This window comes from Lynx canadensis, chromosome D3 (assembly GCF_007474595.2).
Source record: "Lynx canadensis isolate LIC74 chromosome D3, mLynCan4.pri.v2, whole genome shotgun sequence".
NCBI classification, from domain to species: domain Eukaryota; kingdom Metazoa; phylum Chordata; class Mammalia; order Carnivora; family Felidae; genus Lynx; species Lynx canadensis.
Window position 1 is genome coordinate 7,823,854 of NC_044314.2, and position 27,689 is coordinate 7,851,542.

General features: G+C 38.9%; 1 protein-coding gene across 2 annotated transcripts in view; it reads left to right on the forward strand.

Moving 5' to 3' along the window:
- The window catches only part of RTTN (rotatin), a 165,305-nt gene that overhangs the window by 47,585 nt on the left and 90,031 nt on the right, over nt 1-27,689 (forward strand). For both annotated transcript variants that reach the window (XM_030335854.1, XM_030335855.1), the window contains exons 18-26: nt 2,767-2,938; nt 4,562-4,661; nt 7,174-7,262; nt 7,857-7,974; nt 13,044-13,140; nt 14,180-14,248; nt 16,874-17,062; nt 18,195-18,434; nt 19,630-19,774. In XM_030335854.1, coding sequence (XP_030191714.1) covers nt 2,767-2,938; nt 4,562-4,661; nt 7,174-7,262; nt 7,857-7,974; nt 13,044-13,140; nt 14,180-14,248; nt 16,874-17,062; nt 18,195-18,434; nt 19,630-19,774 — 1,219 coding nt within the window. The remainder of the gene's footprint in view (nt 1-2,766; nt 2,939-4,561; nt 4,662-7,173; nt 7,263-7,856; nt 7,975-13,043; nt 13,141-14,179; nt 14,249-16,873; nt 17,063-18,194; nt 18,435-19,629; nt 19,775-27,689) is intronic.

The following is a 27,689-nucleotide window of genomic DNA, read 5'->3' on the forward strand; positions in this document are numbered from 1 at the left end:
GTTCCCCGAGCGTCCGCAGAGGCAGCCGGCCTCACTGTGGGACCGGTCCGCGTTCCGGCGCCGCCAAGTGCCGTTGCTGGGGCTGTGGGCTGACGGTGAGCCGCGGGGACGCGCGCGCGGCGTCTCCTCAGGAACCGGCACCCTCCTTTGCTCCACGGGCGGTCGTTGTGAAAAGCAGGCCTTGGTCAAAGGGTAGCGGGCCGGTTGACCGAACACCAGAGTAAGCAGGCGTTTGTCCTCGTCTTTGGGAAGCTGGAAAAGTGTTCTTTTCTCCACCAGTAGTGTTAAGTGCCGTTGAAACCAAACGAGAAGAAGAAAAATGCACTGTCGTCTCGCCCTCTCTGTCAGTGCCCCGTGGATCTTTCTGTTGCTGTTTAGGTAACGGGGGTTAGGTTTTCCCTCACTGAGAAGAAGTCAAGGCTTACGGAGTCGGTTGAAAGGCTGGGAGGGCCAGATGTCCTTTTGACGGTGGATGATTTTGCTTCACTCAAACCTCCGTCCCGATAATACAGGAGCTTATTTGTAAGCAGATGATCAGACTGAAAACGCCGGAAGTAGGTGGCTATCGTCTAACGCGCTCAGACAACGCAGGGAGGGAAATCAAGAGAAGAGACAGTAGCACCTTACAGCCTAGACATGAAGTTCGGTAGAGTTAAGTGATGCAGGCAGAGGGCGAGTTGAGCTGTGCTCCGCAGGACCGGCCTCCACGGGGCTGGGGGTGCCTTTATTAAGGTGCTACTGTAGTACGCCACACCCCCAGATTTGGTGATTTCACACAACAGAAGTTTGTTTCCCGTGCACCTTCGGAGGCCCGTAGTCCCCGGGTAAACAAAGACTGACTTAATCAGGCAGGACATTCCGAGCACTTAGAAATCCCCTCCCCGGAGCCCACCGCCAGCCCAGACCGCTCTCCCAGTAAGGTAATTCTCTGTCACTCGGAACTCAAAACAGTTTGAATTACATACTTGTTCTCATCTGGTCAATTCTACCCTGTCCCACCAGCCCCTAAACTCCACGTAGGCCGGAACCCTGTCCACCAGCTGGTCTTTATGTCCTTGGAACTTCATAGAGTACTTTGGACATAAATCTGCTCAAAACCTATTGGTTGAAGGAAATAAATGGAATAACTGGACTCTGGCGCCACATGCTAAACCTAAAAAGACGCTAAATTTACGTACTAGAGGAGATGCATACATATATGCTTTCCACATTCCACTCCAGCCTTCTCACTGGGAGTTGTGCCTGTCCCTAAACTGACAGCCCCAGAGTTTAATACAGATGGCATTGGCCTGGGGCGAAGGCAGCAAAGGAAGAGCTTCGTGTAGGTATCTAGCTGTTCTAACAGCATATGGTATAGGGCGAAGGTTTGCCTGACTTCCCACGCCATCTTGGAGTAAATATTGGTACTCTGAAGATGGTATCTATTAATAATCTTACTGTAAGTTTCTGCTTTCTGTTAAATTTGGCAAGTACTTATTGATGTCAACTGTGTGCCTAAGAACTGTGGCAGGTCGTGGGAACGTGACCGCGCACAGCGTGAGCACGGCACTGCCCGTACAGAATTGGATGTGCAATTGGGGGGAGAGCATTTACCAGTTACACTTTATTATTAGTTGTAATGATGCAAGATGAATGTTACGATATGGGAACTTCAGGGTGACGGGACCACACACAGCAAGGTGACCCAGCCTTGGCCGCAGTAGGGAGGTCTCCCCGAGTACACAGGTCTTAACTCTTGTTTTATAAGCTATACTTAAAACCTGGAACTTGGAACTTGGATTACTCGCTTACAACTTGCCCAGTTTTTATATAGTTCAGGAACCTGTCAGAGTAGTGATAGATACCCAGTTGTCTCACTGTCTGTCAACTCAGTGTCCTTTGTCTACTTGATGGTGTTTTGTTTTTCCATTTTGTTGTCTAATGGCATGCGATATCTAGTCTTTTCTTGAAATCTCCCACCTGGCCACTGAAATGACCTTAATTCTAATCCATTCCAGATAAAACAGAATTTTGATGGGAATCACAAATATTTACATTTTTTTTTAAGTTTATTTATTTTGACAGAGAGGGAAGGGGCAGAGAGAGGGAGAGAGGGTGAGAGAGAATCTCAAGTGGGCTCCACGCTCCTAGCACAGAGCTTCACATGGGGCTCAGTCTCACAACCCGAACCATGAGATCGTGACCTGAGCTGAGGTCAAGAATTGATCGCTAAACCGACTGAGCCACCCAGGCACCCCTGCGTTTCCTTATTTGAGAAGAATCTGTTTAACCCGTAATATAAGAATGTTTTCATATATTGTTAAGACATCACATTTTACTTATTAATGTGATTACTTTCCTGGAGGTTTGACCTAATGTTTGTACTCTGTTCATGAGTCTGTGATAATTTTTGATTTTGAGCTAGATCACTGGACTTGGAATCAGGAGTTAGGGTTGTAATTTGCAGGTTAATGTACTGCAGTTGACTATGGTGTTGATAGTGGACTGTGAAGTTGACAGTCTCAGTGAGTCTGTCTCTTCATTTGTAACTGTAACTTTATTGATTCCTTACTTCTGATGTTTATTTATAAATACAAAATTGAAAAAATAATTGTGGTTGTACACCAAAAGTTTTAATAGAAAAGTAAAGTACCATTGTTAGTAATGTCAGTATAAGCATGGCTAATTATTGTGTTGATATACAATAATGCTTTGTGATTGTAGGCTTTTAAAATTTATAGGCATTGTATATTACAAAACGTTGATTGGAACACTTTGTTTCTTTAGGGTCCGTTCACTAGCATTAAAGCTTTTAGCGTGCCATCTTACAAGGGAAGATGGGGCTCATGTAAAGCGCCCTTCAATAGATGCCAGACTTCTCTCCAGAGTTACTAATTTATTTATCGTGAAGAAACCTATTGAACTCAAATTGGATGACAGAAAAGAACTGATTATTAAGGTGAATATAACTTTTGAGTTTCTTATTTTGTGCTTACTTGCTATATTTGTATATCACATATTTTATGTTACGTTCTTCAGTTGGTTTATGCATCTGAGAACAGGTGCTAGCTACCTTCAAGTGTGGTTATTCATGGTAGTTTGAAGTTGTCTTCTGCTTTATCTGGCTTCTGGATACATTTATTTATTGAATAAATATTTCTTGGATTTCTTCAGTGCCTACTACATGCCTGGCTTTATATCCTTTTCATTTAATATATATGCTGGAAATGCAAATTAATTAGAATAATAATTTAAATATATAAGGTTAACGCGGTGGAAAGAAATTCTTTGGTGACTCTTAAAAACAAATGCTACTGACGTAAAAAACTATCGGAAATTCTTCTTGTTCTTATGTTCAAAATAGCCTCTAAGCCAAAAGGAGACCATTCCCATGACAAAAGTTATCAGCCTTTTCATTGCAAGAAGAAAAAAGTAATACGGGTGGCAAAGGGACTTCTTAAATGTCATAGTAGTTCTGGGATTTTGTTGTTGACCTCTTTTCTAAATCTTTGGCTCTTTCTGTACCTCCAGAGGTGTAGCGCCCAACTCCCCATCATTAGCCAAGACTGTACCCACGCCGTCCGGGACCAGTGCAGGAGTAGATGAAGGAAGCTGTTCGTTATCATCATTGATTCATTCCTGTGCTTGATAGCTTCTCTCGTGGCTTCAAGTATACAGTCTATCAGTTTTTATCTAAGTTTAGGCTAGCCCCCCAGAGCCTGTGGTAGTATTGTACAGCTCCAGGTAATACAGTGGAGTTTTTAAATGGGGAAGCACATACAGTGTTCTTCTAACCTAAGCATCTGGGGCCAGGTGACAGCCCTCGCAGGAGGATCGTCGCCTCGACCTGCCTTGACCCCGCACCAGGTCCTGCCGGGGACTCCCTGAGCACTAACCACTGGTAGTTGCTCCTGTGCCGTGTGTGTGATACGGAGGGTGGTGGGGAGTAGGGGTTCTAGCACTGTCTTTGTGAGTCCCTGGTAGGGTGAGGAGATAGCAGTGGGTGGTGAATGGAGTGTCGTCTTTGTCCCTTCCCCTCCCCACTCCACTGTTGGGTTTGCCACCTCAGACCCTGTCCTGGTACAGAGTGACTAGTGTTGGGAGTGGCTGTGTTGGAATGCTGGGCAGCAAGCCCTAGAGGGCCATGTACTTAGGGTGTGTAAGAGGCAGGAAAGGTAGGGGGCCAAGGTCTTCTAGCCGGTGGCTCTTGGGAGCCACACAGAAGTCCCCAGTCACATGTCTGGGATCACTCTTCTCAGGTTGCTACCTATGGAAATGTCACGTAGCTTGCATGTTTTCTGTGAAGTTCTTAAGATGGCTAATGGGTTGTGAATGACTTCCTGGCAAAAACCTACCTTAGGAAGAGAGGCTTAGTTGACATGACGGCTCTTTGTTTTAGAACTTAAGTTTTCCCTGACATAGCGCATCATTGCTGCAAATTTACATCATGTGAATATATCACTTAAGTAAAGTTGATTTTGAAGCTTTTGTTCTTATGGTATAAATTATAAAATTTTATTGGACAATTTGAAGTACATGAAAACAAATTCTTTCTTTTTTTTTTCTTTTTTTTGGTTTTCAGTTGGAGACTGTTGAAAAGGTATATGAAATCTTTACCTCAGATGATATCGATCTTGTCTTGAGAAAGTCAGCCGCAGAACAGTTAGCTGTGATTATGCAAGGTAATGTCTTTTAAGGAAAATGATTGCTGTACTGCTGATAGTTGACTTGAAATAGCTAACTAAGTGCAGTGGTATCAGGGGTTGCAAACTGCAGTTTTGGGGGCCAGATGCAGGCTACGGTCTTTTTTTTTTTTTTTTTCTCATAGCCCTTAAGAATGGTTTTTACTTTTTTTTTGTTTTCACTGATTTAATTTTTTTTGAGAGAGTGAGAGCGTGTGTGCATGAGCAGGGAGGGGCAGAGAGGGAGACAGAGAATCCCAAGCAGGCTCTGTGCTGTTAGCACAGAGCCCATTGTGGGGCTTGAACCTGTAAACCGTGAGGTCATGACCTGAGCCAAAATGAATAGTTGGATGCTCAATTGACTGAGCTACCCAGGCACCCTGGTTTTTACATTTTTAAATAGTTATTAGAAAAAAGAAACAAAAAGAATATGTGACAAAGACAATATGTGACCAGCAACATCTACCATATTTTCTAGTTCTTTCAGAGACAGTTTGCTGATCCCTGGTCTACGGTACCATTATTTAACCTGTAGAATGTCATGTGATAGAATTGTCTTCCTTCTAAGATATGGATATAATTCTAACAGTGAATCAAATGTTCCTTTCTCAATTTACCTAGTACACGATGTTTTCAGTTTGTTCTGTCTTGGGTAGAGAAATCAATCAAACAGTACTTTGTGGGTGGATAAAATAAAAATAGTGCACTGTAGCTATGTGTTTTCTTTAAAGGTTTATTTTAAAAAACAGCTAGTAAAATATACTGTTAACTTTATTTGTAGTGTTATTCCATAGGCTTCCATTCTTCCGTTTTTTTATTTTTTCCTGTATGTGATGTATATAATTATCTTTAATATTTGAGACAAATGATAATTTTTGAGACAAATGATAAGTTTGCACTTACATAAAAAGATTGTTTCTGACTCGCAACATGGGATGTGCTTAATTAATGTTCCTGCCATGACATTAGTGGAAACTGGGATGAGAGAGTAAGTTGAAAGAGCATATCCAGCAGATTTGTGGCTTTAATAACAATGATATAGACTACAGAAAATAAGGCTGTAGAAAATGTGGACAGCCTTAACTAAGAAGATCAAAAATCTCTTGTAGAGAGTATTCTTTCAGTATTGTTAACATTCCAAAAATAAAACTTATAATTTTGGTGTACACTGTATTGGTGAGTAGTGGGAACTTTTTTTTTTTAAGTGGCAGCTAAAGGTAGTTATAGTCACAGCTACTAGTTCAGTATCAATATGGGTACAGTATTTATGTTTTTCTCATTGCATATATGTATATTCTCAATGAGAGTATAGGAGAACATGATTTGTCTTAAGAGATGTTAAATACTTATAACTAATGTATAAGCAAGTAGAGCTTTTGTTGCTAGTGATAATTCTTTGTGTGTGTGTGTGTGTGTGTGTGTGTGTGTGTGTGTGTTTGCACAGGTGTTACTCTGTTTAGGCTGCTCTAATAGAATACCACAGACTGGGTAGCTTATGAACAACAGAAATTTGTTTCTGACAGCTCTGGGGGCTGAAAGTGCAAGATCAAGGTGCCAGCAGATTCATTGTCTGGTGAGAGCCACCTTCTTGGTCCATAGGTAGCCGTCTTTTCCCTCTGTCCTCATAGGGAGCAGAGGCAAGGAAGCTCCCTGAGGCCTGTTTGACAAGGGCACTCATGCCATTCTTCAGTGCTCCACCATTCATGACCTAATTGCCTCCCAAAGGCCCCAATTTCTAATATCTCACTGGAGATTAGGTTTCAACGTAAGAATTTGGGGGGAACATAAACAGTACATAGCAGTGAACGTGCACGCACATACACACACACACACACACACACACACACGCAGTATGTATGTTATTAAAAAAGAGTTAATGTTTTTCAGAAATACATATAGTATGTGACAATCCCTTACCCTTTATATTTGCTATTGGCAGTTTGAGATTAGAAGTCTGAGTTTGTATTTATTTACTTTTATTTTTTTAAGTCATTTCAGCACCCAGTGTGGGGCTCAAACTCAGGATTCCCAAGATCAAGAGTTGCCTGCCTGAGTCCACCAGGCGCCCCTGAAATCTGAGTGTTTATTAATAGAAAATGACCATGTTGCAAGCTATTAACGTCACTTGTGGATAATTCTAAACAGTTTGAGGTGATGGATTTGGAAAACAGAAGAATTGTCAATGAAACAATATGAAGAAAATAATTTGTCATGTACAAATAAAAGGATTCATTTATATACTGAAAATTCTAGTAGTTTTTAGGGTCTGAACTTATTTTTGTAATAGTTTTTGATTTCTACATTGTAGAAGTAAATAGGATGTACGTGTTCCTTAAAAGTTTTCAAATAGTTCAGGTGTATATAGAGTAGAAGTTCAAAGTTTCATTCTCTAAAATTCAACACCACGTGTAACTATTTTTAACAGTTTGAGTTTTGGATATCTGTTCTGTATTTTTAAAACTTGAGAAAATAATTTTTAACACTTAGTAACTTCTTTTTTTGGGGTTTACAGATATTAAAATGCATGCTGTGGTGAAAAAGTTATGCTTAATTGACAAGATAATTGAATATTTAAATGAATGTGTATGTCAGGATGGTGAGGTAAGACTGATATGTATGTATACATATTTTTACAGATTGGTATTTTTATTAATCAGATCTGAAGCTAAATTCATCTGTATTTGGATAAGTACTTGAAAATTAAATCCTGATTAATACCAAGTAACTTGTTTAGGTTTTTATTTCTAAGAGTGGGATCTCTATAAAGGAAAACTAATCTTAACTTTTTTAAAGATATGTAAGCAGAAGTATATACAAAGCTTATTTTCAGTGGAAAATAATTATTAAAAAATTTTTTTATAGTTTATTATTTTGAGAGAGCGAGCATGAGTGGGGGAAGGGCACAGAGAGAGGTGGAGAGAGAGAGGATCCCAAGCAGGCTCCGTTTTGTCAGCATGGAGCCTGATGTGGGGCTCGAACTCACGAACGAGGAGATCATGACCTGAGCTGAAGTTAGACACTTAAGTGACTGAACCACACAGGCACCCCAGAAAATAATTCTTAATATTTATTTGCATTTATGTTTGACACAATTTTGATGAAAAAGCATAAAATTTAGAGTAAGATTATAGTTTATTTTACCTCACCTTAGAATTGTTGATAATAAAATAACTGTGTTTTTTCCCCCCTGGCCAGGTTGTAGAGTGCTTGATCCAGCCGTGCCTCACGCTTTTGAGGAAGGTTCTTTGTGCCGACCCGGTCATGCGTGTGGCCCTCTCACAACAGTCTTCTCTCTTAACCCTGTTATTCAGAGGTGAGTAAAATAAGTTCTGCTAATAATGAGATCAGTCTTAAGCTTTAAGTGTTATTCTTTAAATGTAGGTAACATTTAGTTTCCATCTTGCTAACAGAATAACAACGTTTTTTAGTGAATAAGCTGCTAAAAATACTCCTCACAATGGAAAATGTTTCTTTTGTGGAAATTTCCTTGTACTCTTGTCACTGATTAGGTCTCAGAACTGAGAAAGGCTGAAGCCTCTGATTGTTCTTTGCACATTGATGTGGCTTTCATTTGGTGCTCACTTACTTGTTATCTATAGAGAGAGCTCTAGCTGCCGTCATTCCTGCCTTGTTCCAGTTCCTGTTCCCACAGTGTTAGTTTGCTTGTGCCTTTCCATCCTGACCTCCAGTGTGGCATCTGATGATGTCAATGAACTGACATTAAGAGTATACACCCAGGCCATGTGGAGTGGCAACCAGACCATCCTGAATGACTCTGAGCATGAATTTATTATATTTTATAAAGTATGATTTTTTTTAAACCCATTTTAATGTGTTTAGGTTGAAAAATTCCATGTAGTTTTGTTCTCTTTTTCTTCCTCCTGACCATTCTCAATAGAAAGCTTGGTAGCATTTTGTGCTATTTTCTTTCTTAGAAGTTCAGGCTCCTGCTTTTAAATAATTCTAAAAGAGGCATCTTGATCAAATGTCTCAATATGCTTAACCTTGTTAATTATTGTAATATTTATGTTCAAAGTATTATTCGAATATAGATAAGATTGTAGTCATTTTATTTTAGCATTTGCTTTTCTTCTAATGGCTTCTGCTTTCCAAGTGAAGGGGACACAGTTTATTTAATAATAGCATTGATCAAGGTCCAAACCAGGTGAAATTCTAAGTAGACTCAGAGTGTCTAGGCTCATACAGTCTTGAATAGTGTATACAATTTCACAAGTTTTACATAGATTGCTCTGAGGAAGAGTAGTAATTGTGGATCTTGAGTTTTCTTTAATCGTGTTATCTTCCTATTAACCTTATTCAGTAAAATTTAGTCCCTAGTTTACCTTTTCTTTTTTTTTCTTTTCAAACTTAATTCTTATTTTTATTTACTTTTTCATTTATAATTGTGATTTAAATTATTCAAGCATTCATGCACACTTACTAGATTCAAATACACTCTTCAAGGCAACATCATCTGTACCCTTTTAGTATTAACAATTATTCTATCTCATTGGTGTTTGTGAGAACTACTTCAGTGAGTCTCAAAATGAATTACAACATCTCTTATAAATGGGTTTAGTTTCAGGGCAGAATTAGTTTTTTAACCAAGTACTCAACCAGGAAAATTCATTCCTCAGCAAACGTTTATCGAGTATATACTATGCGCGAGATACAATACTAGGCCTTGGGGATATGTTGATGAGTTTGGTAATTGGCCCTCTTGGAGCCTGTGGTGTAGTTGGAGACTTTGACAAATGCACAATACAGTGTAATACCACCTGTCAGTAGAATTCCTGGTGCCAGAGGGAAGTGTTCCTGAGTTGACTGAGTGGTGGGAAAACATTGGAGAATGCTTCCAGGAAACGTGGATCTAAGTTGGAATTTCAGAAATGAATAGGAGTCCAATTAGAGAGGGCTGCTTTCCAGATAAAGGGAGCCATGGTTAGGTATGAGAGAGAATGGTGTATTTGAAATGGTGGTTGGTCAAGAATGACTGGATTTTGGAGGCACGAAGGGAAAATGAGATGAGGCACAGAGGGCAGTTCATGCAGGGCCTGGTAGGTCACAGTAGACAGCACTGAGAAGCCATTTAAGATTATTAAATGGAGAAGTATGTGTTTTAGAAAGATTATTCTGTCTATAGAATAGATTAGATAGTATAGATAGATATAGATAGAATAGATTCTATCTATAGAACAGATTATTCTATCTATAGAATATTCTATCGGTAGAATAGATGGAAAGGGAATAATAAGTAAGTAATCTTTCAGACACATTGCTTTTAATTATAAACTTTATGTCTTGACAGAATCCTGTCTTGAATTTCAGAGTTAGAAGTTAATTTAGAACTCCTTTATTACACCATCTTACAGTGAGGAAATTGAGATCTAGAGTGATTTATCGACTTGGCCAAGGTCATAACTAGATAATGGTGGAGGCAAGAGAAGAACCGACACTTCCTTACCTTTGCTGATTTGTTTTTGTTTTAAATATATGCAGCTTATACATCCTTATTGTAAAAGTTCAAATAGTATGGAACAGTACAAACTAAAATGCTAGAAGTTTCTAAAATTTTCTTTCAGTTTCCCCAAAGAAGAATATGCTAGGTATTGTTTGGCATATACCATTTGGAATGATCTTTTCTATACACCCATGTTATATTTTTTTTTAATTTTTTTTTTTTTTTAACGTTTATTTATGTTTGAGACAGAGAGAGAGACAGGGCATGAACGGGGGAGGGTCAGAGAGAGGGAGACACAGAATCTGGAACAGGCTCCAGGCTCTGAGCTGTCAGCACAGAGCCCGACGCGGGGCTCGAACTCACGGACCGCGAGATCATGACCTGAGCCGAAGTTGGCCGCTTAACTGACTGAGCCACCCAGGCGCCCCCATGTTGTATTTTTATGATATACTTAAGTATTGTGTTGCTTTTTTCCGAGTGAAAGTGTATCTTGAATATCTTTCCATGTTATTACATGTGAGACTGCCTTCTTAAAAACAAAACCAAAAAACTGCACAGTGTTTCACAGTTTCAGTTTGCCCTATTAATATTAATATTTCTCTTGAATTTTTAACTTATAACAGTAATCATATTTTATGATCATCTTCTGCATACTCTGTAATTGGAACTGCTGGGTCAAAGAGATTTTACAGGATATGGTTCAGTTCCCCTCCAGATCATTCCCACCGGTGGTGTTTAAAAGTGTCTGTTTTCGGGGCGCCTGGGTGGCGCAGTCGGTTAAGCGTCCGACTTCAGCCAGGTCACGATCTTGCGGTCCGTGAGTTCGAGCCCCGCGTCAGGCTCTGGGCTGATGGCTCAGAGCCTGGAGCCTGTTTCCGATTCTGTGTCTCCCTCTCTCTCTGCCCCTCCCCCGTTCATGCTCTGTCTCTGTCCCAAAAATAAATAAACGTTGAAAAAAAAAAAAATTAAAAAAAAAAAAGTGTCTGTTTTCCTCACAACCGTGCTTAACATCGAATATGTCTCATTTAAAAAATCTCTTTAATCTTATTGGCAAAAGTAATATCTCACTATTATTTTTTTGCTATTCTTTTTTTTAACTTTTAGGGCAGGTGATTATCTTTTTGTGTATTTATTATATATCAAATTTCTTATTCTGTAAATTCCCTATTTTTCTGTTGTATTTAATTTCCTTTTAGTGACTGGTAGAGTTTCTCTTCTATAACAAATAGAAACTGGGCACCTGGGTGGTTCAGTTGGTCAAGTGTCCGACTTCGGCTCAGGTCACAATCTCACAGTTCGTGAGTTTGAGCCCCACATTGGGCTCTGTGCTGACAGCCTGGAGCCTGCTTGGGATTCTGTGTCTCCCTCTCTCTCTGCCCCTCCCCCGCTCACATTTTCTCTCTCTCTCTCTCTCTCTCTCTCTCTTTCTCTCTCGAAAATAAACATTAAAAATTTAAACGAACAAAAAACAAATAGAAACCTTGTGCCTGATTTTATGTTAAGATTTTCTTCTAAGCTTTTTATCCTTTTGATGTATTTATTATTGTCTTCAGCCCTAAATATTTTATGAACGTATATAAAGCTTTTCTGTTATAGCAACTGAGCTTTTCATCATGCTCTATAAGGAGAGACTTCTCCACTTCCTAATTCATAATGCTAAATAGGCTTCTATTTTTTCTGTTAACGTGTTTATAGTGTTTAAAAAATGTAGATCTTTATCTAGAATTGATTTTGATATATAGTGTAAGATAGAGATCTAAATGTATTTTTTTCGTATTGTAGGTAGTTGTATTGCAATAATTTCTTATGTTTTTGGAAATATGATAGCTCATCCTATCCCCACTGTTATGGAGTGTATACTTTATCATAAATTAAATTCTTACATGTATTTCTGTTTCTGTTCATTGCTAGTTTGTTTTAAACATTTATTTATTTTGAGAGAGCGACAGAGTGTGACTGGGGGAGGAGCAGAGAGAGGGGGAGACACAGAATCCGAAGCAGGCTCCAGGCTCCGAGCCCCATGTGGGGCTCGAACTCACCGCGAGATCATGACCCGAGCTGAAGTCGGGCGCTCCACTGACGGAGCCACCCAGGTGCCCCAGTTAGTTGCTATTTTTAGTCATGTCAATTACATGTTGATATTTTCTTTTTCTTATAGTTAGGAAAAATGTCTTCTTTTGCAACTGATGTTTTGTTGCTACTTTCCTGGATTTGCTAGCTCTGTATTGTTGTTATTCCTGTATGATCGGTACCACCACCATACCGGTTGATTAGAATTTCATAGTCGTCAAGCACTGAGAAATCTTAACATTGAGAATGTTACAGCAGTGGAAACTGAGGCTTATTAATGCTAAAGGATTTGACCAGGACTCTTCAGTTACGTCGTGGTGCTATCCTTATGTCTTGTTAGCTCAGAACAGTTTCCTTTACCATTATCTTCTTGTAATAAATAAGACACACAAATTAAAACAACACCAACACAAAGACAGTGTTTTGAAGTCGAATGTAAGTTCTATGATTATATGTTTGTAGAAAGGGCAGAAATGATCAAATAAGGAGATCTTTGAATGAGCAGGCTTTAGCTGGAGATAAAAGACTTGGCAAACCTTCCTAGAAGCTAGATCAGTTTGCTTCTTTGAGTAACTGCAAGTTACTCACACACAGTATGGAGTGAGTGGATCTGCAAGTGTGGTTCCTGGACCAGCCATGTGTGGGACTCACGGGCTCTAGCCCAAACCTGCAGAAGCAGAAACTCTGTTTTAACAAGCCCTCCAGATGATCCACATATGTTAGTGTATCTGGGTTAATGTTGCGTTTCTCAGAATGACATCTCTTCCCTTTGAGTTAAGATATTTTAAATTTGAAGTTCATTTTTCTAGAGGTAAAAATAGTTCATGAAGTTAATGCATCTTTATTTTTAGTTTCCCTGATATTTCATGAAGATCGTACCGTTGTGACTGAAGTCGGAGCATTATTTTGTCTTCTCTTGTTTGATGAAGTATCAAGAATGGATATGTGGTGAGCTATAAGAATGTTAAAAGTTTTTTTTACTCTTTTTTAAGAATTTTATTTAAAATGTTTATTTATTTTTGAGAGACAGACAGAGCGTGAGCAGGGAGGGGCAGAGAGAGGGAGACACAGAATCCAAGGCAGGCTCCAGGCTCTGAACCGTCAGCACAGAGCCCGACGCGGGGCTCAAACTCATGAACTGTGAGATCATGACCTTAGCCGAAGTCGGACGCTTAACGGACTGAGCCACCTAGGCACCCTAAAAGTTTTTTACTCAGTTTTAAAGTTTCTGATGCAGTCATAGCAATGCATAGAAATTTCTGAATATGAAGCTTATGCTTCCCATTTTGGTTTGAGCAAGCAGTATCAAAAAGCCCATTGGCTCAAGCATAAGAGACTCTTAAAAAATGAGAACAAACTGAGGGCTGATAGGGGGTGGGAGGGAGGGGAGGGTGGGTGATGGGTATCGAAGAGGGCATCTTTTGGGATGAGCGCTGGGTGTTGTATGGAAACCACTTTGACAGTAAACTTCATATATTTAAAAAAACAACAACAACAAAAAAAGCCCATTGGCTCAAAAAGTCCCCTGAACTCTTATTTTTTAACTACTGAGCATAAAATTTAAAAACGACTGCAGTGATTTTTGCCAATACCTTTTTTAGTGTATACTTTCAATTTTATGTGTTTTTTCTTTAGTATTTTATTAGAAAGCTTTTGGGAAGATGTTAAGATGATAATATATCTGATTAGCACTGACCTTGAGCAGGATCAAGTGGGAGGGGCTCAGATTGACCTGCCAGTGCAGTGCCCACGTTACATGAATCATTTATTGTACGACTTCCTGAAGAAAAGCATCATTTACTCTTCAGAAGCAAATCCAGGTGGTAGCAAACATGGACTAACTCTACAAATGATAGAACCAATTGCAACTCTTGATTGGAGTTTCAGTCGAGGAGCAAATTATATTTGTCAGATGAAACCATGGTTTACTCAGTTGTTTCTTTCCTTTTGTGTGTGTGTGTGTGTGTGTGTGTGTTTAATGAACTAGGTCTCTTAATCCTTCTGATAAACCTTCTTCACCACCAGTCTTCAGTTTGCCTGTTTCAGTTTTTAGAAGGTAAGTGATTTATTTTTTTAATTTTTTTGAAGGTAAAATGTTACAGAAAGGGAAACCAAAATCTATAAGTTGTCACGGTTTTCATCTGGTATTTAAATCACATGATTTGTAGTGTTTTAATGTTCCCTTACAGTGGTGCTTTGGAGAGTTCAGTAGACACACGTTCTCATCACCAGCCCTCCAAATCCGGATGTGGTTCAGATGTTCAGAGAGGTTGAAAGGACTATCCAGTGAACAAATGTGCTCACTCTCTAGTCTAGATTCAGCAGTTGTTAACACACAGGCTTAGTTGCTTTTCTGTCTCCCTCAGTGTGTTTATTTATTTGTATGTAATTTTTCCTCTGATGCATTTGAAAATAAGTTTCAGACATAATTTTACTTCCTTTCTAATTATTCCACCATGTAGCTCCTTAAATTAAGAGCATTCTTCTCTGTAACCACTATATTATACATGATCACATCTAAGAAAATTAAAAAATAATTCTGTGACACGATCCAATTTCTCCAAAATGGTAGTTACCTCTTAAGAGGAGGGCAAAGAGAGTAATTGACAAGAAAAGGGAACAAAGAGACTTTCTAAAGGGATGGAAATGTTCTGTATTTTATTCTGAGTGGTGGCCATACAAATGAATACAAATGGAAGAATTCATCAAGCTATATATATAGACTGAAAATCTGTGTATTTTAAAGATAAGTAAATATGTCTTAATAAAACTATGATTAATTTAAAAATAACATTCCATAGCTTGGTAGATATTATTACCTATAGTATAATCACTTTCACTGCTGTATGATATTCTACTGTTAATTTGCCACAACTTATTCATTCTCCGGTCAGAAGGCATTTGGATTGATTCTGGGTTTTTGTTCCTGTATTCACTCCTGTAAACATGTATGTCTCCTGGGATAGTACACAAGAGTTCCTTTTAGATGTATTCTTAAAAGAGTCAAATTCCTTGTTTGTAGACATCACCCACTCTTTATGGTCTTTAGATTTGGCTAAGTCATCAAACTCAGAGAGCCACAGTAGGTCATGCTTGGAATGAGATTGCATGTGTCGTTGCCGAGACCTGTCTTGGCTTAGAAGACCTGTGTGCTAATAGGGGATACGGTGTCTAGTTAAGTGTGCCGTAGGCATAATTTCCAGGGCCCCACGAGACGTGTCACTTGCAAGAGCCACAGCACTCAGGGGTGCTCAGAGGTCTGGCTTCCCATTATGCATTCATAGTTTATTCCCATACTTCCCAGCCCAGGTGTGGGAATCACTTTTACTATAAGCAAAAAAAGCAGCTTAGTAATATTGTTGACATTCCATATCTATTTGGTTGTCTTAGCTCAAGATAAAATTCATCCATAGAGAAGAAGAAAGGGTTTTCTTATGCCTTTACTCACGGTAATTTTGTTATTTTAAAACGTGTTGCCCCTCTGGTAGATGTGGTTTTTCAAACTGGTTGTGATGCATTCATTACTTGTGCCTTTTATTCCTTTCTTCCTTCTGTGTTCTTTAGGCTTAATTTGCAGTTTGTTTTCTAACTTACTAAAGAAGTCCCCATTGGTTGATTGCCTTGCCTTTTTTTGTTCGGTGCAAGTCCTTTCAATTGAGCTCTGCCCTTCCGGCAGGCCCTATGAGTCTGTTAGTGTTTTCTTGCACTCTGGCACAGAGAGATGTCCAAGAATCACCTTTCATTTCCCTCTCTCAGACCTGGTGTTAGCCATTTGTCTAAGGAATCTTGGTGACTTTTGTGGAAAATTTCAATTTTTCACAAATATTTTCTTAGATTATTCAGCCTCATTTGTATGTAGAACTCTCTCTTAGCTTGTTTTTTGAGAAGTATGAAATGAAAAAGCACAGTAAAGGTTCCCCTTAGAAATCTTACCCAATTGTATTTATCTAATGTTAGTCACAACTCTGTGAATTAGGGGTTTGGTATATGTATTTTAGGAAAACTATTTTTTAACATCTGAACATGCTAGTCCTTGCTGTCCTGTTAAATGCTGTTAAATTAGCTTGGACTGGTTTAAGAGATCTTGCTATTGAGTCTGTTCTTATATCTAAAATATTTCTGGGTCCTCTTGGTGACACATAGTGATTGGGTTTATTGGTGATACAGCTACGTTCTCAAGTGAAAATATTAAGTTGTGATTTTTGTCATTCAATGACTGCTGTGAACATAAGGCAATTCATTTAGCCTCTTTAAAACTCATTTTGATCATCTGTAAAATGGGTGTCACTGCCACGCCATGTAACTGAACGAATGATAAATAATATACAGTGTTTGGTATAAAGTAGACACTCATGTTCTGGCTGCAGCATTTTATGTGGCTCACTGTAGCCACAGGCCTTGACTTGAGAGGGCATTAGTTATCTCTGCAAACAACTCTCCTACAACACAGAATCAGGTAAGTCTTCAGGAGAGACTTTGGAACGTGTTTTTGGGAATTTAGAGGATGGCAAAAGAATAATTGGAATACTATAGACAGCATGCTAACTGTTCAAACTAGGGGCCGTGAGAGCGAGCTCCGTATTATTGGGAGACATAGAGGGAGCCGGCATTTGTAGCTCACCTGTGTTAGTAGTGTTTAAGAATTTCAAAGTTTGTAACTGTTTGTATACATTTTCTTTAGGTATCATCTACCAGTGCATGTAGTTGGCCACCATGCTGTGAGTCCTTACTCCATAGTTTTGCCATTATCTGCTGATTGTTTGGCCTTGAAGCCGGTCTCAGACATGCTGAGAATAGCTTGGAACTTGTCCTGGTATCATGGGAGTGAAAATCTTTTGAAGCAAATGAATTCCGAACCTAAAATCAAAGAGTAAGCTGTTACATTTAGTTGAAAAAGCATTCATATTTAATTAAATAAAAAATTTTTTTTAATGTTTGTTTATTTTTGAGAAAGAGAGAGAGAGCGAGCGAGCTAGAAATACAGAGTGCGAGCCAGGGAGGGGCAGGGAGAGAAGGAGACACAGAGTCCTAAGCAGGCTCCAGGCTCCGAGCTGTCAGCATAGAGCCTGACGCAGGACTCGAACTCAAGAACCATGAGATCGTGACCTGAACCGAAGTCAGACACTTAACTGACTGAGCCACCCCCAGGCATCCCCATATTTAACTAATTACAAGTAACTAGGTAGGTTTTCTTTTTCTTTTAGGGCAAGTGGCTTTTTTACTTACTATCATCTGATTCTGCTTTTTCACTGAAGATTGTAATTTTTACTCTGTTTTAAAGATTACATGTGTGCATTACTTTTTAAAAACCATCACATAAGGAAATTTAAAAAGTACGTGCTCTGTGCTGTTTTAGAGATTATAGAAAGTTTGGTTAATTAATGGATATAAGTCACTAGGAAAAGTCCTCTGGTTTAGAGTAAAAGTTCAGTATGTATATGTATAAATGTTGTTACCATTATTGTGATGAAGATTACTTTGAATATCCTGATACTCTGATCTGTCAGGACTTTCTTATTTGCATGAAAATTATATTTCTGTAAGCAGGAAAATGTCAATAGAAACAGGATGCTAGTGTAAAACTCTAATATTGACATATATATCAGATTTTCTTTTGGCCATGAGTCAGCCTTTAAAATGGAGATAACATAGGGGCGCCTGAGTGTCTCCGTCAGTTAGGTGTCCGACTTTGGCTTGGGTCATGATCTCACGGTCCATGAGTTCCAGCCCCGCGTCAGGCTCTGTTCTGACACCTTGGATCCTGGAGCTTGCTTTGGATTCTGTGTCTCCATCTCTCTCTCTCTCTCTCTCTCTCTGCTCTTTCTCTGCTCGCACTCTGTCTCTGTGTCTCTCAGAAATAAACGTTAAAAAAAAAAAAAACTTAAAAAAAAGTAAAATGAAGATAATATGGAATTTTTTTGGAGAGAGTTTATAATAAACATAAATGTGAGCTTTTATTTAAATAGCCTTATGTTGCTCTTCCTCTGTTTCTGTTTATTTAGGTGTTCAGACACGTTGAAACTATCCACAGAGGATACCCTTGCTCTGAAGGTGACGCACACAGCTAGTGGCCTGAGGGACTGTCTCCATTCCGTGGTCGAGGCTGCAGCCCACAGGGAAGTGAGGGCTGCCATCACGAGAATGAGTTTTTATCTTCTGAATGACAGATTGTCTTTAAAGAGCGGCACCGGCCCCTGTGGGCTGACCTTGAAGTCCTTGGCCTGGCACACCACACTGAACAGGTCAGTGCATACAGCTCAAGGCCGCCAGTTTTGAAGGCCAGGAATGAGTTGTTTTTGGGTTTATCTCCACATCTTTGAAGATAAGAGCACACATTCTTCTCGTTACTGTCATTAGAGATATGTTTTCTCTGTAAGAAAGACTCTGTGATTTTTATTACCTGTAATAAATGTCTAACAGTAGCAAAAGAGAAAAATTTCCTGAATCACTGCCTTTTGGAACTAATAATAAACAACACGGTTTTTATATCCTATCATAGAACATTTTGCCATCTTACAAAAGTAGACGATTAGGATAGACCTGGATGAACAAAGTGAATGTTCTGTTCACATCGTAAAAGATCCGAGACATCAGCGATTGATTAATAGGTTTGGGACACCTGCCGTGGGCTGTTTTGTTTTGTTTTGCTTTTGTTTTGTTCTTAAGAAAATTACCTCATTTTTCTTTTTATTCTGAATTTCATGAAGTTGATTGCCATGTGGAGATCCTTTAGTAGTTATTGGGAAGGCTCTAGCTTATAAATTTAACATGTTTAACTGGTAGCAGATGGCTGCATTTGAAACAAGTAAGACTGACAAGCAGCCATTGCCAGCAGTTTTACATTTTAATCTTCTTGTGGATTTAGTCTCAGATGTATAACTTTCTATTAAACATAACATGTGCCATTTGTAAAATGCAAGGTTAAATGAATTTCCGAAATGTGAACTCGAAATGTATCTCTCACGATTCAGAGGTCTAATTCGCCTTTTCCAGTGGGGTGCTGGGATCAGCCAGTACCTCTGTGAGAGAGCTGGCAGCTGAATTTCAGGATTCTTGTAAGTTGGTTGTTAAAACACAGCCATTCTTAAAAACGAAATTGTATAAATTTACAGTTAAATGTATTATAAGAAGAGTGGAGGTGATGTCATCACTTCCTGATTATTTTACAACCTTTTCCTGATACTTGTGTTCATGCAGTTGTTCCTATCTGTTGTATCTGTGCTGTGGAAATGCCGTGTGCTGGTGTGCTGGTGTGCGTCTCTCCACAAGGGCGTGATGTGTTGGTGGCTTGCATTCAGCCACGGGGAAAGATTTCCACTCTGGGAATTGGCGAACACAGCAAATCATCCCATTCCTTACCTGGTTGTTAAGTATTTGTCAGCACACCACTTACTGTAAAGAGCTAGAAACCATGAAAATTGTCTGTTTGTATTGTAGGTTTCTACAAGTGCTTCCTGCTTGCACTGAAGATGAGAAACTGCTAATAGACATCATACATTTTTTAAATAAGTTATTGAAGGAACAAAGGAAAAACTCATCAGTAGAACTTCTAAACTGGCTTCTAGAATTACTTCTTAGACATGTAAGTGTTTTTAAGGAATTGAATTTTAGGTTTGACAAATGATTTATTTGTAAAAGTTAGTAATGCTATGTAACCAAAAAGTGTGATTTTTTTTTTTATAGCCCATGTTTTTAGTAAAGTATTTCCTTAAAACTTTGGAGTAGAGAAGATTTTCTCCAAGAAGAGACATAATTTCGAACTTATAAAGAAGGAAATCTGTAAATATGACTGCATAAAAATGACATGGCAGTGAATAAGACAGAAACCCTGTCCTCATGGAACACATTCTAGTAGAGTGGAGTGGAGTGGACAGAAAACAAAGATATTCTGCAGGGGGCAACAGTAAGTGTGGTGAGGAAACATAAAATAGGATAAGAGGGCAGAGGTAGGCAGGAGTGGAGATGCTCCATTAGATCCGACGGTCAGAGAAGGCTCCCCCTCTGACTAACATTTGGCCAGAGCACTGAGTTAACTGTCACAGTCAGCCATATAGGTATCTCAGGGAAGAGCATTCTGGCAAGAGAGGAAAAGAAATGCAAAGGCACTTAGTTGTCAGGGCCATGTTTGAAAGGCAACCAGAGGTCAATGTGGCTGCAACAGGATGAATGAAGAATGGTGGTAGGAGATGAGATCAGAAGGATATTCAGACTCAAGCTCAAATAGAGCTTTGTAGACTGAGGAGCTTAACCTAAATGAGCAAGGAAGCTGGTGGTGGATTTTGAGTGGAAGAGTAACATGATGTGATTTAAATTTGAGAAGATCCTAGTAGCAGCTGTCTCCAGAACCGTAGGTGGCATGATGGAAGCTGGGAGGCTGACACTAACCCAGAGGAGGGATGGTAGGGGCTTAGAGTGGTAACGGGGCCATTGGTGGAGAGGGCACTGACACTCGCTCTCTCATACACACACACACACACACACACACACACACACACACACCTGTAGGACTGTGACTAAATGTGGAAATTATGGTCATGGAGTGCTATTTAAATATTATAAAAGATGAAAAGCAGAAATAACTAACAAAAGCTAGGAGATGAAAGGGGTAGATCAGGTAGGAACATAAAATAAGTCCAAAATATCATAAACAAGGTTCTATATGTACATGACTCTTTGATGGGATTTTGTATTGTGTTCTTAGATATACCTGTGTTATCTGAAGAACTACATTTTAAAATTATTGCAAGTTTTTTTTTTTTTATTTTAAAAATGTTTATTTAGGGGTGCCTGGGTGGCTCAGTCGGTGGAGCGACCGACTTCAGCTCAGGTCATGATCTCACGGTTTGTGAGTTCGAGCCCTGCGTCGGGCTCTGTGCTGACAGCTCAGAGCCTGGAGCCTGCTTCTGATTCTGTGTCTCCCTCTCTTTCTGCCCCTCTCCCACTCATGCTCTGTCTCTCTCTGTCTCAGAAATAAATAAACATAAAAAAAACGATAAAAATGTTTATTTATTTTAAGAGAGAGAAAGAGTGAGTGAGCCTGAGCGGGGTAGGGGCAGAGAGAGGAGAGAGAGAATCCTAAGCAGGCTCTGCACTGTCAACCCAGAGTCCCATGCAAGGCTCCATTCCACACACTGTGAGATCATGACCCGAACTGAAATCAAGAGTTGGATGCTCAACCAACTAAGTCACCCAGGTGCCCCACAAAGTTTTCTTTAATAAACTTTATTTTTAGTATTTTTGTTTGGCCATTTTTTCTTTCAGATTACCTTTATTTTCAATTTGTGTAACTTAGAACAGTTGTCCAGTGGGAGGGCATTAGTTTTGTTGGCTTCTGTATGAATGGCAAGAAATACTTTAAACACAGTTAAAAAGACATGATAAACAGAAAAATATTTCTGATACAAATGAGAGATGACGGACTAATTCTAGCATCTTAAAGTGCTTAATTGATAAGTGAACCTTAATAATATGATTGAACTCCCAGAGAACATAGACTTACAAATTTTGCTTTCCTGTTGTGTTCTCGAGGATGATTTCAGAGTACCATATTTACTGTACTTTTATATTCTTTAATCGTTTGTTAAAAATATTAAAGTATTTGGAGGCAGTTATTTTATGACCATTTTTAATAAAGCAAAACAGTAAAACCTTATGTCATTATAGTTCCTCTTTCAGCTTTTAGGCATGCTTAAATATTTTAGAGATTGGATATTAAAATATTATTAGAAGAATCTCTATGAAGCTTTTCCTCTAAGGTTTTTTATAAATTGATTTTTGATCTATAAATTTTTTATAACTTCATAATCTTTTTACACTTTTTAAAAGAAGAATAACTTCTAAAACAATCTCCTCCTTAGGTTGAAGTTCTTATATTCTGGGAGTTAGGATTGCTTTGGGTTGTGAAAATGGTAGTTATGGTGGGCTTGGGTTTAGCGTCTTTTCCTGAAACTGTGCAGTAATTAATGTTTGTTTACTAGACTGTGTACATGGTATGTACAGTGGAAAAATCACTATTTATGCCTATTAAAATATATTTACTAAATTAACTGTAACTAGAGAGTTACAACTTAATATTTAGGGGTACCTGGGTGGCTTGTTGGTGAAGTGGCTGACTTTGGGGCTCAGGTCATGATCTCATGGTTCGTGGGTTCAAGCCCTGCATTGGGCTCTGTGCTGACAGCTCAGAGCCTGGAACCTGCTTCCGATTCTGTGTCTCCCTCTCTCTCTGCCCCTCCCCCACTTGTGCTCTGTCAAAAATAAGTAAGCAAAGTGTGGGCAAAATGAACTTAAGCATCCACTATCAAGACAGCTTGCTCTCTGTCATGCTACAAGGATTAAATTATTAAGTGTTATGTAAAGATGAATGTTCAGAATAAGAGAAGCCTGAAAATGGAAAGTCAAATGCCTTTTAAAGTTTTTCGTTTAAAGCGGGTAAAGTAAGTGAGAGATGATTTAAGGTGAGTAAAATAGCATTTCCAAAGGAATTGTTTTGAATGTATGGACATAACATGAAGAGGTATGCAAAAGCAGTGGCAGAAATTGGTAACATCAGGCAGAATACTTGCGGACTTGATCAGGCAGAAGGATGTGAACAGGAAGTATAAAGAAAATCAGCTAATTAACTGAGGACGATTGAGAACCTTTCTCTTGTGAAAAATCGTCTGTGTGTTTTATCAGAACATTTATTTATTACAAACATTTTAGGCACTTTAGGAATTTATGACATTACTAATTTACATTTTAATGTAATGATAATTTGGTTAATGTATAAAATAACCTAGAAGTGCTGAGTTTGAATACCTTTCTTTTCAGAATGCATTTCTTTTTTGAATTTAAATCCAAGTTAGTTAACAGATAGTGTAAGAATGGTTTTAGGAATATAATTTAGTGATTCATCACTTACATCTAACAACCAGTGCTCATCCCAACAAGTGTCCTCAATGCCCGTCATCCATTTAGCCCCTCCCCCGACCCACCTCCCCTCCAGCAGTCCTCAGTTTGTTCTCTGTAATTAAGAGTCTCTTACGGTTTAGCGCCCTCTGTTTTCATCTTACTTTTGCTTCCCTTCCCCTATGTTCATCTGTTTTGTTTCTTAAATTCCACATATGAGTGAAATCATATGATATTTGTCTTTCTCTGACTTATTTTGCTTAGCATAATACACTCTAGTTCCATCCAATTGTTGCAAATCACAAGATTTCATTCTTTTTGATCGCTGAGTAATTAAATCTGTATTTTTTGAAAGTTTATTTTTAGAGAGAGAACAGAATGCATTTTTTTGATGGAAGTTCATAAAAGTGGAGCCATAATTCTTTAGCGGGGAGGCTATTAGTGCTATACAGCATATAGCTGTCTTTGTTGGCTAATTTTCACAGGCTCATGTGTGCTCAGACTTCATGGAGGACATTGCACGTCCCATTGTTGTAGGCTGCTGATGGATGGTAAAGTGGATGTGATGAGCGGTAAAGAAAATGAACCATCCTTGTAGAAATCGTTGCTTTTTGGAGGTCACAGTGACAAAGTTATGACCCACGTAGCTGGTTTAAAATTAGGAATGAACACTGATGTCTAAAGACAAAACCTTCAGGTGTGATTAAGCACTTGAGATCAGTAGGCATCAGTAGAGACTTCTCTTTATTGTACATGAAAAATGGTGATTCATCCTATATTTTAGAAGTGATGTTGCTCAGGTTTACTGAATCTTAATATTAACATGTAAATCAAAGATGTGTTCTAAAGGGAAAAAGTCTCAGCAATTACAAGCAGAAACAAACTATTAACAGATTGAGGTTTTAGGGAAGAACCTTAGTTTTAACATCCTTTATGCATCCTGTACAATATATTAACCTACTAGTCAGTAGTTTCTACTTAATTTTTATTTGTATATCAGGATTAATCATTCCTGATAGTAAAATTATATTTTACCAAGATGGAATTTGCATTAAAAACAGCTTGTTGGGGCATGTGGGATGGCTCAGTCAGTTGAGTGCCCGACTTCAGCTCAGGTCACCATCTCACGGTTCTTGAGTTTGAGCCCCACGTCGGGCTCTGTGGTGACTGTTCAGAGCCTGGAGCCTGCTTCAGACCCTGTATCTCTCTCTCTCTGCCCCTTCCCCACTTGTCCTCTGTCTGTCTGTCTGTCTCTTTCTCTCTCTCTCTCAAAGATAAATAAATAATAGGGTGCCTGAGTGGCTCAGTTGCTTGGGTGTCCGACTTCGGCTCAGGTCATGATCTCGTGGTTGTGAGTCCGAGCCCTGTATCGGGCTCTGTGCTGACAGCTCAGGGCCTGGAGCCTGCTTCGGAGTCTGTGTCTCCCCCTGTCTCTGCTCTTCCCCTGTTCATACTCTGTCTCTCTCTCTCAAAAATAAATAAACATTAAAAAGAATAAAAAATTTAAAAAATACTTAAAAAACCCCAGCTTTTATCATCCTCAATGGGGCAAAACTGAGAGCTTTCCCCCTGAGATCAGGAACACGACAGGGATGTCCACTCTCACCGCTGTTGTTTAACATAGTGTTGGAAGTTCTAGCGTCAGCAATCAGACAAGAAAAGGGAATCGGAGGCATCAAAATTGGCAAAGATGAAGTCAGTCTTTCACTTTTTGCAGATGACATATTATTCATGGAAAACCCGATAGACTCCATCAAAAGTCTGCTAGAACTGATACATGAATTCAGCAAAGTTGCAGGATACAAAATCAATGTACAGAAATCAGTTGCATTCTTATACACTAATAATGAAGCAACAGAAAGACAAATAAAGAAACTGATCCCATTCACAATTGCACCAAGACGCATAAAATTCCTAGGAATAAACCTAACCAAAGATGTAAAAGATCTGTAGGCTGAAAACTATAGAAACCTTTTGAAGGAAATTAAAGAAGATACAAGGAAATGGAAAAACATTCCATGCTGATGGATTGGAAGAGTAAATATTATTAAAATGGCAATACTACCCAAAGCTATCTACACATTCAATGCAATCCCAATCAAAATTGCACCAGCATTCTTCTCCAAGCTAGAACAAACAATCCTAAAATTTGTATGGAACCACAAAAGACCCTGAATAGCCAAAGTAATATTGAAGAAGAAGACCAAAGTGGGAGGCATCACAATCCCCGACTTTAGCCTCTACTACAAAGCTGTAATCACCAAGACAGCATGGTATTGGCACAAAAACAGACACATAGACCAATGGAATAGAATAGAGACTCCAGAACTGGACTCACAAATGTATGGCCAACTAATCTTTGACAAAGCAGGAAAGAAGATCCAATGGAAAAAAGACAGTCTCTTTAACAAATGGTGCTGGGAGAACTGGACAGCAACATGCAGAAGATTGAAACTAGACCACTTTCTCACACCATTCACAAAAATAAACTCCAAAAGGATGAAGGACCTGAATGTGAGACAGGAAACCATCAAAACCCTAGAGGAGAAAGCAGGAAAAAACCTCTCTGACCTCAGCCGCAGCAATTTCCTACTTGACACATCCCCAAAGGCAAGGGAATTACAAGCAAAAATGAACTATTGAGACCTCATGAAGATAAAAAGCTTCTGCACTGCAAAGGAAACAACAACACTAAAAGGCAACCAATGGAATGGGAAAAGATATTTGCAAATATATATCAGACAGAGGGCTAGTATCAAAATCTATAAAGAGCTCACCAAACTCCACACCCGAAAAACAAATAAGCCAGTGAAGAAATGGGCAGAAAACATGAATAGACACTTCTCTAAAGAAGACATCCAGATGGCCAACCAGCACATGGAAAGATGCTCAACATCACTCCTCATCAGGGAAATACAAATCAAAACCACATTGAGATACCACCTCACGCCAGTCAGAGTGGCTAAAATGAACAAATCAGGAGACTATAGATGCTGGAGAGGATGCGGAGAAACGGGAACCCTCTTGCACTGTTGGTGGGAATGCAAACTGGTGCAGCTGCTCTGGAAAACAGGGTGGAGGTTCCTCAAAAAATTAAAAATAGATCTACCCTATGACCCAGCAATAGCACTGCTAGGAATTTACCCAAGGGATACAGGAGTGCTGATGCATAGGGGCACTTATACCCCAATGTTTATAGCAGCACTTTCAACAATAGTCAAATTATGGAAAGAGGCTAAATGTCCATCAACTGATGAATGGATAAAGAAATTGTGGTTTGTATACACAATGGAATACTACTTGGCAATGAGAAAGAATGAAATCTGGCCTTTTGTAGCAACGTGGATGGAACTGGAGAGTGTTATGCTAAGTGAAATAAGCCATACAGAGAAAGACAGATACCATATGTTTTGACTCTTATGTGGATCCTGAGAAACTTAACGGAAGACCATGAGGGAGGAGAAGGGGCAAAAAAAAAAGTCAGAGAGGGAGGGAGCCAAACCATAAGAGACTGTTAAAAACTGAGAATAAACTGAGGGTTGATGGGGGTGGGAGGGAGGGGAGGGTGGGTGATGGGTATTGAGGAGGGCACCTTTTGGGATGAGCCCTGGGTGTTGTATGGAAACCAGTTTGACAATAAATTTCATATTAAAAAAATAAAATAAAATTAAAAAAACACTTTGATATTATGGAAATTAAAATTTACTGTGTCAAAAAACAAAACAAAACCCAGGTTCATCTTGTCAGTATTTATCAGAGTTGGAGGAAAGGTGGGTGTAATTCAGCCTTTGGTTATTTGGAGCTAAGAATACTATAGTATATATATTTATTTTTATGACTTACTAAATGTGTATCTTGATTGTTTTATTCCTATATAAAATGTAGAAGTTATAGTTATGTTTTATGTAATTTTATTTGATCCAAATGAGGCACTTCTTGTTCAGGATGAAAGGAAAAGATGAAAAGACAAAATGCTCTTTAGGTATGGAACATAGTAAAGTAAGTTAAAAGAAAACATCTGTTACCAATACTTTCTAAAGTCCCACAGGTATATTATTTAAAAAAAAAATGTTTATTTATTTTGAGAGAGAGAGCATGATCTGGGGAGGGGTAGAGAGAGAAGGAGACAGAGAGAATCCCAAGCTCAGTGTGGACCTCGACGTAGGGCTTGATCCCATGACCGTGAGATCATGACCTGAGCCACAATCTAGAGTTAGACGCTTAACTGACCGAGCCACCCAGGCACCCGTCACAGTTGTATTATTTATAATTCTGTGTACTTGATTGAAGTATATGGTACATAGTACGTAATGTAAACAACTTAGAAGTTTCTTCCCATTTAAAAAAAATTTTTTCCCCAAAAAGAATGCAGTTATTTTTTGAGTTCTTTAGGTGAAGGATTTCATAACAATACCAATTACATTTTATCTCTTCTTTTATGTTGTAATATGCAGTATTGATGTGATGTAATACAGGGGACAGGATATTAACCATATTTGCAGTTAGATGATTCTCAGGTTGAATCCTTGCTTTGTTCATTTGTATGACTTTGGACAAGTTACGTAACCTCTTTATAAACCTGTTTGCCCATCTGTAAAATAAGAAAA